The 19,790-nt window shown below is 43.0% G+C and overlaps 1 protein-coding gene across 1 annotated transcript in view; it reads left to right on the forward strand.

Annotated features, from left to right (window-relative positions):
• The first annotated feature begins 7,580 nt into the window (after positions 1 to 7,580).
• The window catches only part of SYT10 (synaptotagmin 10), a 123,281-nt gene continuing 111,071 nt past the window's right edge, over positions 7,581 to 19,790 (forward strand). The window contains exon 1 of the mRNA XM_082255757.1: positions 7,581 to 7,996. Coding sequence (XP_082111883.1) covers positions 7,855 to 7,996 — 142 coding nt within the window. The 5' untranslated portion in view covers positions 7,581 to 7,854. The remainder of the gene's footprint in view (positions 7,997 to 19,790) is intronic.

Raw genomic sequence — 19,790 nt, forward strand, 5'->3', positions numbered from 1 at the left:
TTAGGATTTCTAACTTGCCTTCTAGGAGGAGAACTTCCATTCCCTGCTTCAACTAACCTACACACTCTTTTCCTCCCAACTCTCTCATTCAGGCTCTACCCATCCTCCTAGGTGCAGGCTCCTCCTTCTATCTGTACCAGTACAGCCTGTTTTCCTATCCTTTCCAGTTTAAGTGCCCACCCCTATACTTTTAAGTACACTTTGCTTCTCATCTTCTCCAGTTTGGTCTCTTCCCCATCCTTTTGAGTACAGGCTTCTTTCCCCATTCTATATAGTAGAGGACCCTCCCCTCATCATCTTCAATACAGGCTCCTCTCCATATCTTCCCCAGCACAGAGTTCCCTCCCCTCCTCTTCAGTACAGGTTCTTTCCTGTCCTCTCCATTACACTCTCCTCCACCCAAACTTTCCACTACAGGCTCTGCCCCCTATGCTTACCAATACAGGCTTCCCCATACTCAGTACAGAATCAACCCCCAATTCTCTTCAGTACCGTCTACCCCCCCCCCATTCTATTTAATAAAGATTCCACCCACCATCCTCTACAGTACAGACTTCTACTGCAGTCTTCCCAGTACGGGCTCCTCCTCCCATCTTTAAAAGTACAAGCTCCTATACCATCCTTTCCAGTACAGGCCCCTCCCCCCATCCTTTCTAGTGCTGGCTCCTTACCCCATTCTTTCCATTAGAGGCCCCTCCCTCCATCTTTTGCAGTTCAGACTTCTCTCGCAGCCTTTTCAGTTTACACTCGCGCCATCCTCTTCAGTAAAGGCTTCTCCCCTTATCCTCTCTCGTACAGCTCCTCTCCTCATTCTCTCTAGTACAGACATCTCCCCCTATCCTCTCCAATACTGGCTCCTCCTTCCATTCTTTCCAGTATAGCCTCATTGCCCCTCTCCTCCATCGCCCCTAATAATCCTTCACTCATTTCAAACTGAACCTCCAATTCCCTTCGTTGGCAGACCCTCTCCTGCATCAACTCATTCTGCTTCTGACTAATCCATTCTCCTTATCTGTCCATCAGTATCTCTACATTCCCCTTCCATTTTTTTTTGGATATATTAATATTCTCTAATGCTCGTAGTAGCATTCCGAGTTATAGAAAACAAAATAAAGATGTTTTATGAAAGTGTCCTTGTATAACCTCCTCACCTGTCCATTAGCATCTCTACATCTGCCTTTCACATTATAAGATGTAAGTGTAATGCTCATAGCAGCGTACCCAGTTATAGAAAATAAAATGAAGATGTTTTTTGAAAGTGTCCTTATATAACCATTCCTGTTATTTGAAATCTGTAAGCTATACACATAAAACATGAAGATTGAGTCCAGTTACAGTTAGTTCTAAATCAGCAATCATACAGTAAAAAGGAACACTTGCTGCGTTTTACAGCCTACAACAACATATACAGTGTAGATTAGGATATTCACATACCACTTAGAACACAAATATAGAAAAAGCAAGCATGGTTTGCCAAAAAATCAATACTAAATTTAAAGTTTAAAAACTAGCATACACAGCTTTACTACCACAAAAAAAAAAAAAAATATTACAAAGAAAACATTTGCCACAACAGAATCTACAAAAAACAAAGTAATATATGACAAAAAGAAATATATTTAGTAATATAATATGCTTGTCTCTAACCATATTCATGGTGTCTCTATAGTTGGGGTGTGATGGGGTTTTCTTCTTTTTTCTTGATCCTGACGTTTGTGATCTGGTTTTGATGTTTTGCATTATTTTTCATTATGTGTCCATTGACTGGAAAAAGTGCCTGCTAATTCAACTGGTTTGCATTGTTTTTTTTGCACCCATATACCCCATGGCATCTAATGGTTAAAGTCTGTAACCTTGTGACATATATTTTTGTTCCCATAGCCCAATGTCTGTAATATGTTATATTAAACTGGAAGAAGCCTTGAGAAATCTAGTTTGGAGGTCAAAGTCTCCTATAAACTGTCCTATTTATACAAAAGGTCTGGCTTTCTTTTTTAATGGAAGCTACCTGTTCACACATTCTCTCTACAACCTTGGGGAACATGACGATGTTGGTCAACAGAGAGAGACTGTGTGATGGCAGCCCTGTAAGTACAAGTAAGGAAGAAAAAGACCCCTTTAACGCTTGGCCATTCAGAAAACCTACAACTGCAGCATCATAAAAAGCCTTTTTTTGAGTGGCCAAGTGTAGCTAGGGGAGGAGACACAACACCAGAGCTGCTGTCTATCATATTGGCAGCGCTGATGTCTTTTGGGGTGCAGAAGTAAGACAAAGTTATACAACCTGCACACAAGGGTCCTCTAGCTGCTGTGCATATGTTGTGTTTTTTTTTTTTTTTATTGCTGTCTTGTTTACGGTTGGAAAAATATAATCTCACTTCCTGTCCTGAAATGGTAGAAAGCAAAGAAAAATCGATTTATTGGTGCTGACTAGGGTTGAGCGGACCCGGACTGTATTGTTCGGGATCGTACCGGACTTCTGGGTATTCGGTACCTGGACCCAAACATTTCACTGTATGTTCGGGTACTGTCCGTTGTTCGGTAATGTTATTTGATGTTTTGGCGCGGTTTTAATGGCGCAGTTTCAACAGGTGCAAGGCAGCCAATCAGCAAGCATTTAACTAGTGTGCCCTTAGAAGCCATCACAGCCATGCCTACTAATGGCATGGCTGTGATTGGCCAGTGCAGCATGTGACCCAGAGTCTAAATGACAACTATTCTTACAAGCGGTTATTGGCACTAGCCAATTTGACTATCTCTAAATGTGACAGAGTGGTCGATTTGGGTGCATGTCTGACTTATTGATTATTACCAATTGACCTATGGTACTCTTAATGGAGGGGGAAGTGGGGTGTGGAGAAATGACAGGGGAGTGGATGATGGGGGGGGGGTATACCCTTCGGACACAGTGAGTTTTAAACAGGGGTGTCAGGGGTGTGGGCCCCTCCACTGCATCTGACTCCGCAACTCTATAACCTACCCAATACTTGTGAGCTTCTCCTACCTCCACTCCGTTCCGAGGCAGCTTACTATTTCCCTGCAGATCTACAAGATATTGTTTGTGCCTGTTCTCACCTATCCACAATCTACACTGGCGTGTTACTGTGCTTTATCGATGACTGCTACTATATTATGCTTTGTATTTCTCTTTATTTCTTGTTTGTATTATCTGTTATACCGTGGTTCTTGTACAGTTGAACAGCTTTTTTGCTTTTTGATTACTTGTAATGTTGAAAAATCTAATAATAAGTACTTAGAAAAAAATAAAAAATAAATAAATAAATAAAACTAAACAAGATTGGAAAAAAAAAAATTGCATCGCATGGGTGTGAACATGTGATCGTCACAATGTCAACAAGGCTTCATGTTCCATGAACGATACCCCGAAACAGACTGCAAAATGCAGTGCGCTTGCCAGAATCGCATCGAATGGGTGTTCACACCCATGCAATGTGATTAAATCTGGAGGAAAAAAAGGGTCCTACAACATTTTGGTGCAAATGTGATGCAATATGAGCCATATAAAATATATGGCTCAAATTGCATCGCACAGACATCACATGTGATGTGCACAGGAATGTGGTGCATTTTTGGTGCAAATCACATGCGGTGTTAAGCATGCACCAGTCTGAACCCAGGCTATGTTCCATGAACGACACCTCGAGACAGAACCTAGGCTTAAAAAAAGCAGTGGAATAAAAAACTTAAAAAAAACGCCAGTTAGCAGCGTTTTTTTGGCGTTTATCAGCGTTTATCGCGTTTATTGACGTTAGAGCATTTTTACAGCTAAAAAATGCCATTTTAAACTCACTAGTTTTCGGGTTTTTTTTACAGCCAGAAACTGCCCCTGGCAAAAACTGCTGATAACACCCTATGTGTACATGGACACATAGGATAACATGCTGGGGCGTTTATTGGCTGAAGAAAAAAACATCTGACGCCAAAAAACAGCAGCTGTAAAAACATCCAGCGTGCATGAGGCCTTACTGTCCAATCACAGAATGGGGCAAGTCCAGGGCAACCTGGGCTTAGTGGAAGTGGGTTGTTTGATGCTGGCCATAAGACTGGGTACATCTTATGGCAGAAAAAAGTACTTCAGGGAAAATCTCTGGCTTGAAGGTGAATATTGCAGCAAGTTGGTTTTGTCATTTGGTTTTTAAATTGGATATTCATTTTTATCTTATTTGGATTTCTGCTATACTATGCTATACTCTCTGTCCTCTTCCCTGTCTCTCTCACTCTCTCTTTTTTTCTCTATATTTATATCTATATATTCTATCTCCTTTGCTCTCCCTCCCTTTCTCTCTATTACTCTGTATACTCTTCTATCTATCTATCACCCCTCAACCCCTCCAATCTCTATCTTTCCATAGCTCTCTCTTATTATTTTGCCCATTTTCTCTCTCTCCTTCTCTCTCTCTCATCTCTGTCTCTCGCTCGCTCTCACATCTCTCTCTGTTCTCTCTCTCTCTCTCTCTTATCTCTCCCCCTCCTCTCTCTCACTATTTATTTTACCACTCACCTCAACTCTCCCTCTTCTCATACATTTATTTTTGCTTCTCCCCTCTTTTCTGTTTCTTCAATCTCCCCACCACCAGCACCACTACCATCACCATCACCACATATCTGTCATATAAAAACCTTATATCTAGATTAAGCTTGTCGTATAATGTGTTATATTTTCCACAGTTACCTTCTTATGGAAAAGGAAATGGGTTGCTACATAGGAGGATGTGTGGAGCCTTGAGTGACACCTGTCAATTTAGCTTGCGTCACAGTTACCTTCTTGTTCTGTTTTGTTACCCCTGGTAAGACAACACACACCACTGTGGCCTGGTTTATAGTGGTATAATTCATGCTGTGGATGCAACACCAAACACCTCTTAAAGGGTCAAATAACCCAAAATATATTTTAGTTTATTGTTTTGTGCTAGAGAGTATACCCCCCTTAATGTGTTTTCTATCCCTCAGGGATTCTATTAATAAGATCTCAGCATTGAGTTCCTGGATCTGCACACCTGCTGTCCCTTTATGAGGGGTTCTCACCATCCCTGCTTTACATTCCAGGGACTTTACACTTGCTGTGCCCATTTTGAGGGTTTTCCACCATTTCTGTGCTAAGTTCCCAGCTCTGCACACATGCTGCCCCCATGATGAATGGTTCCCACCATCCCTGCTGTTAAATTATGGAGACTGTAACCAGAGAAGTTGGAACACACAAATGTGAGCAAGAACAGGTGTGCCAAAACATAGGCATGAAATATGGGCTAGAGGTCTTGCAGTTATAGGATCCATGATGATCCATGATGATCCATGATGATATAAGAAGCCAGGAAGTGACATACTAGGCTCCACCTTTAACTAACATATAACTTTTACATGACACTTAAAGTCCTTCTATACAATAAAAATAAAGTGGGGGAGATTTACAAAAACTGGAGAACTCAGAATCTGGTGCAGCTGTGCATAGCAGCCAATCAGCTTCCAGGTTTTATTGTGAAAGACTAATTGAACAAGCTAAAGTTAGAAGCTGATTGGCGACTATGCACATTTGCATAGTATAATCCTTTCTTTTTGATCACATCACCTTCTTTTACTCAGCTCCTCATGTTATATAAGATCTTTTAGAGAGAGAGAGACACCCGCTTCCTCCATGACCTGACCCCCCCTGACTGAGTCACCCCAATGTATAGCTATATAGCATGTGGCTCCCTCCCTGCCTCTCTGCTTGCCTGCCATTGGCCAGCTGTGTAGTGTGCCGGCGCTGCCGGGAGCCTCTCTGCCTGCTACATAAAGCGTTGCTAAGTACCGACTGTGAGTCTCCGAGGATGTGAGTGCCGGTCCTCTCTCCATCCTTATCATACTTCTACAGCCACTTCCAGAGGATATGTGCAACAGCCTCTCTCCATTCTTAAAACCCTCGTGAAGTATCTGCACCATCCCTGATACTCTCCTCCAGCCTGCACCATCCCTGCTACTCTCATGCAACTTGCACCATCCCTGATACCCTCCTGGAGCCTATACCATCCTTGGTACCTTCCTGCAGCCTGCACCAACCCTGATACCTTCCTGCAGCCTGCACCATCCCTGATACCCTTCTGGAGCCTGTACCATCCCTAATACATTCAGGCAGCCTGCACCATCCCTGATACCCTTCTGGAGCCTGTACCATCCCTGATACATTCAGGCAGCCTGCACCATCCCTGATACCCTTCTGGAGCCTGTACCATCCCTGATACATTCAGGCAGCCTGCACCATCCCTGATACCTTCCTGCAGCCTGCACCATCCCTGATACCTTCCTGGAGCCTGTGCCATCCCTAATACCTTCCTGCAGCCTGCACCATCCCTGATACCCTTCTGGAGCCTGTACCATCCCTGATACATTCCTGCAGCCTGCACCATCCCTGATACCCTTCTGGAGCCTGTACCATCCCTGATACATTCCTGCAGCCTGCACCATCCCTGATACCCTTCTGGAGCCTGTGCCATCCCTGATACATTCCTGCAGCCTGCACCATCCCTGATACCTTCGTTCAACTTACACCATCCCTGCTATCTTCATTCAGCTTACACCATCCCTGATACCTTCATTCAACTTTCCCCGATCCCTGATACCTTCATTCAACTTACACCATCCCTGATACCCTACTGTAGCCTGCACCATCCATGGTGCCCTGCTGCAACGTGCACCATCCTTAATTCCCTCTGCAAACAGCCAAAGTCTCTGATACCCTCCTGCAGCCAGTTACAAGGGCTGCGAGCTCCAGCCTTTCCATCCTGCTTCTAGAGTCTGACATTCATCTCTGGTGTCTGTGTGAGTTCCAGTTCTGATTCTCTGATGTGGTCTTGTCCAGTTCTGACCCAAACCACCTTCAAGGCTCTGAGTGAGTGCCAGTCGCTTTTTCATCAAGGCTCCAAAGCTAGCACCAGCTCGCTTTTATTTTGAAGCCAATACCTATCCAGTCCTAAGTCCAGAACCAGCGCTGACCCACTCCTGGAGCCAGAACCAAGCCTGACCCATTTCTGCAATACGAAATAGCTCGGACCCACTTTTAGAGACAGAACAATCTGTAACCCACTTCTGAAGCCAGAACCAAGTCTTATCTATACCTGCAGCCACTGTCAGCTTCTTTCTATCCACTACTGCAACAGGTTCTGTACATCAGTCTCAGCAGCTAAGACTTACTTCTGCAGTCATTGTCATCCCTGACTCGCTCTTGCAGCCACAAGCAGTTTGGTTTTATTTCAGCAACAAGTCTCTTTTCTCTGCTGTGATCCTCTCCGATAGCCAGTGGAAGTCTATTCCTCTCATTCTGCTCCAGAAGCCACCCCAGACTCTGGACACCGATCTGCCGGATTGCGATCCACTCTCTGAGCCAGTACCAGTTGTGTGCACCAGTCCGACCCACAGTGCCCACCTGTGATCTCCTAAAAGCTGTTGGCATCTGTCTCCCAGACTTTGAGCTCTTCTTACAGTGCCAGCTGTGCCCCTCTCCTCTGCCTGGAGTGCGACTCTCCAGCAGCCAGCACCAAGTGTGCCCAGCAGGGAGTGCCAGCTGCGCCCCTCTCCCTTGCAGCCAGTGTCAGCTGTGCCCCTCTCCCCTGCGGGCAGTGCTAGTCTTGCGAGACTCTCTGCTGGCAGCCAGTGCCATTTGTGTCAGTCTGTATGTGTGCCAGTCTCCGCATTTTATCGTGTGCGGGCTGAAAGCAACAGTTTCTCCTGGAAGAAGACCCAGTGCCCTTCGGCTACCCTCTCCAGGCTGCATCCCGCATGCTGCCGGTGGGTTTCTACTCGTGTCCGGGACTGTGGATGACCATGACATAGAGCCCTGGAGAGCCAGTCACATTGGAGATGAGTTTCCATAAAGAGGACGGTGTGAGCTTGTGCCAGAAAGCGCTGCAGATCGTGTCGGAGCTCTGCCTGGGAGGGCAGGTGGAATGGGACAAGTGCACTGGAATCTTCCCTTCCACCAACCATGGAGCAGGCAGTACAGGTAGGTGACCCCACTGATAAACCTGGGAGAGATGCTCATTCTTCACTGTGCACTCAATACTGACCCCACTGCTAATTTGGGGATACCTCTCCCCTTCACTGGGTACCTAGCACCAACCCAAAAAATGAGGGAGACCCAAGCCCTTCTTTGTATACCCAACATTGACCCGACTGCTGTTCATGGGAGAGACCCCTTGCTCTTCACTGTGTACCCAACACTTACCAAAACCTAAGGGAGACCCATGGCCTTCACTCTAAACCCTACACTAAACCTACTTCTGAGTCTGGGAAAGATCCCTGCCCTTCATTCTCTACTCAACAACATTATCCCCACTGCTGAACCAAGGGAAGACCCCTGTGTACCCAACACTAAAAATTAACTACTACTGAAACCCAGTTTCCCTATACCCGCACTTTTGGGACCCCCTTTCTCCAGTTATTGTAAGGTTACAAGTTCCTACACGCCTTGCTAGCCAATGAATGCTGGAAAATTTAGTTTTATTATCAGGCTGAGAGCAAGATGTTGGCTGTGGGTTAATCATTACATTTTCCGAAGCGCTTTACTGTCATTACCAGTATCTAACTCCTCAAAGTGTAACCCCCACCCCCCACCAGTTCTGGTACCCTCCAAACTCCCTCTTTATTCTTTAATACTGGTCTCTGAAAACTCTAAAGTCAATACCCTGTTGTGAGATGGCCACCTTATCACCAACTTTCAGATACCCAAAAATAAAAGCTAAATCTCTTACAACCTGCCTCCAAGTTCATTCCTCCTGTTGTTCCCCTAAATTTTGCCCCCCCCCCTCCATTTAATTATCTCAGCATCCTCTATCACAGATCTTAGTTTACCCCATTGTATGGGTTAGATGCCAATTGCACACCAAGAAAGTAGCCCACACCACTGTATCCCTATACTACCAGAATTCCTAGACAATCCATGGACACCATGGTAACTTTCTTTGCCCAAATCCTCCATATACCCTAACCCCTAACCTTCATACTTTAGTGGGGGTGGGGGAAAGCTTTTTTGTTGAACCCCACCCACATCACTCTCCACCTCTAACCTTTCCACTAAGCCAAAAGTGGCAGTTAAAACATTCTCTTCTCACAAATGGAAAGGCTGAGAGCCTTTTTTTTCCAAGGAAAGCTCTCTTTCTAGAAGCAAAGTGATTCAAGCATTGCTGGGCAACTGATTCACAAATACTGGAAAAAATAGGGTTGCTGCCAATAGCTATCATTCAGGTTTTGCATTTCATTTTATAGAAAAAAACAGACAAGAAATGTGATTGGCTGCTTTTCCCTATTTCCTAAATAACCCTTCCACCTAACCAGACTGTTCCCGACACCCCCCTTCCCCCAATACCACCTTTTTGATCTATCTCCATCCATCCCTTGGTCCCCTTTCCTCTTCGAGCTCCCAGTTCCTCCATCCTGGGTGTCTTGCTGGATGCTGTGTGGTCCCTGTCATCCTCAGTCAACAGAGACTGGAGGAGTCTGCGATCTGGATTAATAAAGCTGCAGACTGTGTGGGCGTTAAGACAGTTCAACTTTCTCCCCTTCCACATCCGAGGAATCTCCTGAAAGGAAATTATTTCACCTGATATGTCAAGGGCTGAGCGTGCTCTGCTTTACTGATGGAGCACAGCGGTTTACCCATAGAATACCCACCACCCCAGTTTTACATCACTGTGTACCTATGTATGCACTTATATACAGTATGTATTACCCACAACATTATGCTACTGTGTACCCTTAGGCAATATACATAGCCACCAAATAACACTCATCTGTACCCCAAAACATGTCACATAGGGGCAATATATGTGACACTCACCAAACATTCTCTGTAGGTGAATCGTTCTGCTGCATATGCCTTAAGTCAATGTGCTTGATTCACCTGCAGTGAATGATCAGTGAATGTCATATCCACTGATTTAGAAATATACCCCTTAATGTTACACTACAGTTTGTTCCAATAATCCACTGCTATGTATTCCAAGAAAAACAAATCGCCCCAATATAACATTAATGGAAATCCTTGCAATGTACCCATCATCCCAGCATTACATTGCTTGTTCCCTATGGAAAGACTCATCATCCCTTTGCTATGATGCTTGTACTTTCTGAACATACTAAACACCCTAATGTTATCCTGCATGTTCTCACTAAATCTACCCATTGCTCAAATACTACATTCTGCTTCTATAATATTACTGTGTGTCCCCAATATTATTACACTAGCAGTAGCCCCATCATAAGATTTTCATGTGTTGCCTGCTATAGGGAGGTTAAAGGTTTGGGGTGCTAAAGGCAATTCAATGTCAGCCTGTATGAAAACATCTACAGTATGTGTGATCTCAAAATTGTAGGTAATATTAGTTGTAATCATTCATTTTGGAAACCTACATCTAATGTAAAATAATAGCTTAGGTTCTATTCCTTTGGGGCCAGTTTTAATATGTATTACTTACCATTGCAATAGATCAAACAAAATGCTTACTGCCCTGTTTTCATGGTTAGGAAGCCCTGTATAAGACAAATGTTGGGGGGCCCTGGATTATAGCATCCAGCACTGCCTGAATGTTTCTTCTATGTAATTATGTTGTGATTACAGATTTTTTGTTTCACTAGAACACTTGTTGCTTTGTAGACTGAGTCACCTCTTCTGCAGTCATTGCTGTGCAGTGTACATGCCAGGTCCGATCATAGAGGACCTTCTTGCCCACTCCACATTTACTATAGGGGTTTGCAGTCATCAAAGCTTGTTTTGTGAATGGAAGGCAGAGAGAGTCAATGGAATGTACATTGTTCTTTCACTGGAGCAGAGGCTGTGTAGGAGTCTGCCAGTATCCATTCATATTCCTGACTCTGTTCTCTTGGTATAGGTTAGGGAATGAAAAGGCTTGTTTTTTTCATTCATATCTTGATTTTCAGACTGGGACTGTCACATATTGTTTACGGTAAAGTAGATGTAATCTCTAACTGAAAGAATTTATTTTGTTAAACCAGTGTGTATCAAAAACAATCGCCCTGTGCTTTAAATAATTATCTGTTTTCACCTTTTTTTCATCCTGAAAACAGACAATGATAACTTTATGATGCATAGCTTTTTGTTATGCTGTTAAATCTACCTAAAATTGTCACCGTGGTTCCAAAAAAAAAAAATTAAGTAATAACCCCTGCAAAAGAAGAGGTAGAATACTTAAACATACAAGAAAGTTTGACCAGCTGACCCTCAGCTTACTTACTCTTTCTTAGGCTGGCAAAACATTATACATTTTTCTTGTACAATTTTCCATTAGATTTACCAAAAACATATAATATGATGTCAAACCTAAACACTTTCAATTTGCATGCAATCAGGCAGGCTCTTGCACTGCATAGTTGAAGGTAAATCTAAAGAAAATTGAATAAGAAAATTGTATATTGTATGCTTTACTCAAAAGCTTACTCTTGTTACGTATCTGTTGGGCACAATCCACATTCACCAAGGTGTAAACCATCTATCAATGGTGTAGAGATAATCAGCACTTTGAAGGTAAGAGTTTAATGCAAGGCTTTATTTATTCCATTAAAGCAATGTATTTTGGGCGCAGAAAAATGTATTTTACAGACATGGCATTTCAAATCACCAAGGAGTAAAAATATACCCTGTTTTTAATGGATGAATACAAACTTGAATTTACTTTAAACCTGGAAGTGCTAATCATTTTTGCAAGTTTGATTTAATCTCTGTTGAGGTGAATCCTCATTCCGATATGCTAAAGCTTTATGGTGACTGAAGCATCTTAAGCATCACTTCACTTTTGGCTGTTTCGGATTCCTGGATCCCGCTGTATGTTGTGGCTTCCTCCCCCAGCCCCTACATCATTCTTGTGTCTATACATCAGTTGTCAGGTGTCGTGATTAGAGATGGAAATAAGAGCTATTGATTCAGATTATGAGAGTCCACTGTGCTTACATTACTGTGGAATTAAAGGTTTATTTTAATGTAAAACCTCTTGATGCCTTCCTACCTTTTTGGATCTTCTACAGAACCCAATACCCCCAAAACCAAGATGACCTAAAATGTTGCCAGCTTCCTGGCCACCAGTTCTAGTTGACTCCTTCAACCATCTGCTCCTCAATATTGACTAGAGAGACGGCCCGTCACAGTGATGGTATCTATTTTGTGCTGTAGACCACGCTGGACTGACTGGATCAGTTATTGGTCGTGGGTGGTTGGTTGTGTGTGCAAGTAGGTAGGAATTTCTCCTGTAGGTTGTGCCCGGTTTTGATGATAGTAATAAAATCCTTTTGGGGTTGTAGACTTGAAAAAGTAGGAAGGAAGGAGTTCCTGGTGTCCAAAAGAATGTGGATTTGAAGGTAAGTTAAAAGGTATTTATTAGGGGAAAAAAGTGTAATGTTAGCGGTGGGGTGGGATAGATTGAATGGTGGCTGAGGTAGCGGGTTTAAATGAATTCTGGAGTACTAGGGGTGGGATAGGATGAAAGAGATGATGCCTGGTGCTGCAGTGGAGGTAAAGCTGGAGACCTCAATACTGTGAAGTTGCTGCAGAAAGCATTATAAAGGAAGCTTTAGCTGGGGGCAGATTTAGGTACCAAGAAGGGACTGGGTAATGGCTCATGGGGGGGAAAGATAAAAAGTTTTCTTGGTGAGCTTAGGGACAGAAATGTGGACATATTGGGAGAGATAAATAGTGAATGTGAGCGGTACCCAGAGTTGTGAGACTGCTACCTCAGCAAGGAGGATTTGCCGGCTTACTGAATCAGTGGTCACAGTGATCGGACAAAAGTAAGGTGCAGGAAGAAGGTGGGCAAATCTGAGGACTATGTGAGGTCAATGGTAGGGTTGGATTTCCATCATTGAAGTCACAACCTTGTGCCCACAGAATCTCTGTTCCAGAATCAGCTTTTTGTTGTTTTACTGGTCTGAATTGGTCTTAGAATAATTACAAAAAGTTTAAATAAACTTACATGAGATGACTTATATAAATGGTATATGAATAGGACAAAAATAAGTGGCCGATACATTTATTGAATATAGCTGCTCCAAAGGTCTACAGTGCATTATGGCAACAGTTGCTGGTCAGTTGTTTGTGTTTCAGAGCATTCTGTCCTTTGGAGTTCACAGGTGCTAAGTTGACTAGTCAGTTATTGGTGTTTTGATGTGGTTTCTACCACCACAGGTACACTTTAACTGAGAAATTCAGGATATACTAATCAAATCATATATACAAATATAGTAACTGTAATATCATTTATCAATAACTGCTAAACTGATTACACGTGAGGTTTTTGCATCTTTACAGCAATTTGAAAATTCAGATTACATTGTATTTTATTACAGTGGCTAAGTAGAAGAGATTACACAGAGAGGTGGTCTAAACAGGGTTGATTTAAGGTTATTCTTTGCTTGTGAAACAGGCTGGTTTATAAATATTAACAGTGCGCAAAAATCAATGGTAAAATGCAAAGTGGGGCATTGCTGTGGCTAACACGATAAACACACCTTGGGTGCAGGTTTCAAGTCCTTCATGGAGTTTGCATGAATTTCCTGTATGGAGTTTGTATGTACAATGTTTGATGTATCTGCTTTCTGCAGGTGCGCTGGATTCATCCAATACAAAAACATACTAGCAGGGTCATTTGTATCTAAACAAAGTGACTCTGGTGTGCGTAGCAATTGTAGGGAGAATATTGAGGCATTGGATAATGTATATGGATCTATTGGCTTAATAGAGCACTGCTGAGACTGTCCAAGTGCACAAAGCAAATGTAAGCACAGTTTACTGTTGGTTAAAACAATTAGAAATAATTTATTGTTTCTTGTTTTTATTTTTTTTTTTATGTTTCTTTATTTTCTACATTTCATTGTAGTAAAATGGGCAGTAGGGGGAGCAGCTGTTCTGCGTGGACCTTTAAAAACATCCTATTGTTTACAATTGGTGTGACCCACTATCATTAGACAGTGGAGATCATAGGTAAAAGGCACAGAGCTGATATAAAGTTAATTTACAGTGTTGCACGACTGAGTAATTGTCAGTCAAACGATCACATCACTGCACTGAGTAACTGTCATTCAAACTATTACAGAATTGCACCAAATAATTGCAAGTGAAACTCTCACAGCATTGATAACTAAAGAATGCCCTGGAAAAGAAGGGGGTGTATTATGCTGGTATAAGGGTGGTTAAAGTTGATGTGAACCCTAACTGAGTGACATTTAGTCTGCACAGAGTACACTATGTATCATAAACAACTGACATTTTTTAGGGGTGAAAATATTTTTTTATTAATGTTAAAAAAGTTATAACAATAAGTAAATCAAATATTACAGACAATTCAGGTGTATAGAATCCAAAATTCGAAGACAAATAAAATCCGACAACATGAAACATTATTGGAGTTCAACAAAGACAGTTTCATATTAAATAATTGGGAACCATGGAGCCATACAAATGCAGAGTTAAAGAAACATGTTATACCAGAGAAAGCTTTTGGCTATCCCTCATAAGGAGATATAAAAGAGAGAACAAGAGAGATGAAAAACCTGTCAGGCATCAAATGAAAAGGTCTGTAAGAAAAAAAATAAAAAAAGAATTCATAATTTTCGAGTATAAGCTGGGAAAGTAGGAGGAAGGAAAAAAAAAAGAGAGGGAAAAAAAAGAGAGAAAGAGAGAAGAAAGATAGAAAAAGTAAGGAGGAGATATAAGGAAAGATAATAAACTATTCTAAACTATAAGTAATGCACTGCAATAAACAGTGAAGCCATAAATCAGCAAGGGGAGGGACCAGGGAAGGCAATGGACAAGCTCCCTATATTACGAATCAACGCAAAACGAAAAAATTCTTAGTAGTTAGGGAGAGGAGAGCATATTTCCTAATGTTTTTAACATTTTTTTTCATCTTTTGTTACATCCCAGGGCTATTAATCTTTTACAGCCTCTGCATAGCCAGTTCATGTATACATGCGCTACAGTGGGTTTCCTAATTGTGACAACAGTGGAGCATGTTTGTGTGATTAAACTATCACTTGTAGTCTCTATTGGAAACCTGTGTGACACAGTGACATTGTAGGAGCACAGGTGGGAGACACAGACAGAGTGTTGTTTGGAGACGGGGGATTTCTCCCTGAAACACCTCCTGTTGAGTCATACCCATAGCTCTGCAATCAGCAAATCTCATGCTCCTTGCTGATTGAAGAGCTTTGACTCTGACTCAGCAAGTGACATGTTGGACCTCTACAGGGAGGCCGCTGCTTCCACATAGAACAAGGTTCCATTTCTACTCAGGTTGTGGCTGCTTTCCAAAGCTAATGCACTGGTAAGACTTTGAACATCATATGTTTTGATGCAGCTGATATATATATAGGTGATATAAATTTTAAATAAAGCCAGAGCATCATTACACAATTATTATGGAGGGATTTGTCAAAAATGCTGTTTGCCTTTGATGCATTGCTTTGTTATCTGGCCCTGCAGATCCGTGATGAAAAGAGTTATTGGAGTTTTATCCATTCTGTGAAATTAGCATACAATGTACATGATTGATATGTAGAAATGCATTCGTGTTTTTGTGGCTGCTATGGAAACAGAACTTGTTACTCTGAAAGGGAGTTTTCATTGTCAATAAATTGCTCCAAGCACTGGGATTTTCCGCTAGATACAATTACTTCTTAAATCTTACCCCCTCAGAGTACAAACAATTTACAAGGGGGACAGTGGATTTTGAAACAAGTTTTGGATTTGTTAACCGCAAGGGAGCTTCCACCTTTATGCTACAGAAAAAAAAAAAAAAAAAGAATGAGTTACATGTGTTTCATTCTGATAAAAAAATACCATTAAATGGCCTAGGCTTTTTAATCATTTTGGAGGAGACTTTAATGTGGTATGCTAACTATAGGATGGGAAAGAGTTAAGCTAACCATATACTGTTCAAATTTCTGAATTAACTGCTGAAATTCACTTAGTGGGGAGCCCTGTCAGCTCCTTCCCACCTTTGATTGGGAGCCATTTGGAAAATAGTTGGCTGAACAATGGCTGAATCCAATTAGAACAATGCATATTATGTCAGAACATAATAGGTGCAGGCGAGGATTTGTCTATTTGCACTGTATTCGCGTGGATGGAGGAATCAGTTACATTTTTTTGTTAAGCCCATAATCAAAACAAATAAAAAAAAAGTATATGGCCAGTTTCAAAATCTGTGCCAAGTTTTGTTACTGTCTTTGCCACTGCTTTAGATGATTTCCCTTTACTTCCTGTGCTAACAGCAACAGACAGAGTGAGAAAACACTCTCTAAAGTGAAGGGTGCATGTAAAGGGACTTTTGATTGGCTGATGATTAGAGTCAAAAACTCAAGCTCCTGCCCCTCTTCTTCTTGGATAGAACTGGGACCCACCTGCTTGTCGGCGGTGCCAACTTGGCCGGTGCACATGGGGCCTTTTTGCTCTCTCTCACCACACCCTCCTTCCTCTGGACACTTTGGTGCACACAATTGCTAATGCCCCGAACCAGGCAGGGCTGCATTTAGGTGGCATTAACATGGAGGCACCCCGACTTAGAATCAAGTCATACACCCCAGTATCTCTGTATCATAACCTGAAGCTGTATACAGGTGCCTCCCGGTCCCATGATACATACGCCTGCTCAGGATGCAACATGTTGAAAGAGACACCTCACTACAGTGTCCTGTTTGACCATTCCAGCCATACTCCACCACCCATCTATTAGTGACAGAGCGGGTCCTGCAGAAACTAGCGCGAACCCTATGCACGTGCATAATTAACTCTTCTGTACAATATGGCTAGGTTCCTAGGGTCCCCAACACACAGGACTGGTCTTGGTTGCTGGGGCACCGACCACTTCCTTCACTATGCTTAAGACCTGTAAGCCCTGCCCCTACCATTGTCCCACTTTCTGGCTGGCATATCATCCTTCCTTGGTACTTGTTACCTCTAGCAACAGCATGTCACCACTTCAATCTGTGTATGTGCATTCGAGCCCTGTTCTTCTATACGCTATTACCACCATGCACTCATTTAAAGCAGAGCTCCACCCAAAAGGGAAGCTCTGCTTGTTCGCATCCCCCCCCATACTGCCCCATTTGGCAATTTATAGGGGGGAGTGGTTACCTGGTTTTGACAGGTACCCACTCCCACTTGCAGGTCAGATCGCCACGGCAATCTACGGGGATCTTTAGCCCCTCATCCTTCCCCCCCAGAGCCTTTTGTGACATACACAGATCCCAGGAGGCTGCGGGACCATTCACAATGTGCAGCAAGACTCGTGCATGGGCAGTAGAAAACCAGCTGTGAAGCTGGAAGGCTTCTCTGCCCAGTTTCCCTTACCTAAGATATCAGCAATTGCACCTGAAGCTGATCGAAGAATCGGCTTGGGTACCCACATCGCTGGATCCCTGGACAGGTAAGTGTCCTTATATTAAAAGTCAGCAGCTACAGTATTTGTAGCTGCTGAGTTTTCATTTTTTTTGCCCACACTGGAGCTCCTCTTTAATTAACTTCAGACCAGGCATGGAAATGTTTCAAAAGCTTTACTGGAATAGTGCAGCATGATGAGAAACACAAAATAATAGTTCAACATTAGGTGCAGACTTTTCCAAACATCCTTAGTCCCTAACTAGAGGCTTGTGTCTGCCCCCGGCAAACCTGCTTAGTAAACGGTCCATTGCTGACATCTTCTGGGAGGGCTGCAATTCTCAGCATTCCCCCACCACGTGGAAAGCTTCAGGACACAGGTTTGTAGCAGCTTTGCTGGAATCAGGACAGAAGTTCTGTTCCACACCTTGCTGGCTGTCTTTGGCTTTCCTTCCAAGCAGCAGGCTGTGAATTGTGAGACTACACAGCCCCAGGCATGTTGCCAGACTCCTCAGAGCAGGCATTTCTAGTGATAACAGATAGCAGAGAAGGTATCTGAAGCTGAGTAGCGCCCCTCCGGGAAGATGGTATGCTGAAGGATCGGGTTACATTGCTGCGGTCAGCCTCTCTTCCCCCATATGGCTGGTCTCGTCCGGGCAAAGCTTTCTCCTGGTTTTATATGCACAGGGAGGAACATAGCCCAGCAACAGCCTGCCAAATGCAGAGACAGAAATTCAGGACATAAGTTAACCCTTTTCCTCTCGGTTTGGCAGCAGCTAACTAGCAATTTTTACATAAATAACAGTCCAGCAAAGACAGGGCTAAAATACTCACAGGCACCCTGTCAGCACCTGCTTACATGCTGGTAGTTTTTTGCCTTCATCATATTGTGTCCAACTCCTTTCCAAAGGCCTTCCCATGACATCCCCAGCCATTAGCCTTTATTTTCAGAAGAAAGGAATGTCCACACAAATATTATAGCTTAAGTAGTTTACTGACGTTCATCAAGATGGTAGCGATAAATCACACAATCATGCTATCCAGGGTCACTTGACATTCTTTGCTAATCACATATGTAGACAAGTGTCCTACTATACATATATGTAGTTAACACCTGGCTGCCCAGATCAGGGGGAAAAAGTTAATGTTTTGGCACCTTTACCATTTGTGTTTGCAGGTTTTTGTTGGGGTCCAGCCTCCCTCCCTTCTATAAAAGGGAAGAGGTCCAGATCCTTAAGAGCTCCAGGGAATGCTTGGAGAAATGCATGGAGAACATATGCAACTAGAGACTTACTGGGACCTGTGGTCAGCTCTAGAATGCAGATTCGCCAGAAGACCCCAAGAACATGGACTTCTCTGTTTCAGCATTTCCAAGCATAGACTTTTCTCAAAGAGACTTCACCTGTGCAGGTAATCTGGACCAGCCACAGTTAGATTTAGTTAGGAGAAAGTCGTTATTACTTGTTATACATGTCGTGCCAAGTTTGCAGTAAAAGTTGATTCAACTGCTCAGAGCCTGGTCATAGGCATTAGTGAGCATGCTTTCGGGTGAAGTGTTTCCCATGTGCTAGGGCTAGTGACCCCTTTCAATGCCTGGTGTAGCTCAAAGAACTCACCATGGGGTAGGCCTCACATGTGACCCTTGCTTAGTGCCCAAAAAAGGAGGGAAATCATTGAGGATTTGATGGCCACCCTATAACCCTACCCTTACACATATAGTGGAAGTCCCTCTCCTTTCCAGGGTCATTAGTATTTAGACAGAGGGCTATGACTTGTCATTGGGCTCTTTTCATTCAGCTCACAACTCCCTGCTAGTTTTTCCAGAGAGAGTACTGCTGAAGCTTCTCTTCTAGTTTCAGTTTCCTAGGACCTCCAGGGCCATAGTGCTCATACCAGAGAACACTTAACCTGGCCTAAATAGTCGTTTGCATCCTGCTCTTAGCCTCCACCAACCATAAAGAGTCAGGATGACTACAGGCAGCTCTTCTGGGTGAAGAAATATCTCACGCTTTTCTTCTGCCCTGTCCAAGGCTTCTGCATTAGCTAATTACATCTGCATGCTGATGGTCTGTTCAACTCCAATGCCCCGGATTGCTGGAACTCCTCCTATTCTGCCTTTTATATGGGCAATGACTTCACCCATGACATCACTACAAGAAGGCTTTGTTATAAAGAGATCTAACACTCAGTTACACTGTTTACTGTTACCACACACTATTATTTTACAGAGCGGTGTAACTCAACTAGCACCTGAGGGGGAGTGCAGAAAGCAAACTTTTCAGAAATGGGGTATTTTAAGGTTACCTTTCTTCAGTAGGTACCCTGAAGAATGGGGTCTGCCTGGTTTTATGCCCTGAGGGAACAGGGCCAAGGTTATTTCTCTTCTGAGGAGGACCAAGCAAACAACCTGTGCACT

This window comes from Pelophylax lessonae, assembly GCF_965119305.1.
Source record: "Pelophylax lessonae genome assembly, chromosome: 4".
In the NCBI taxonomy this organism is placed as follows: Eukaryota; Metazoa; Chordata; class Amphibia; order Anura; family Ranidae; genus Pelophylax; species Pelophylax lessonae.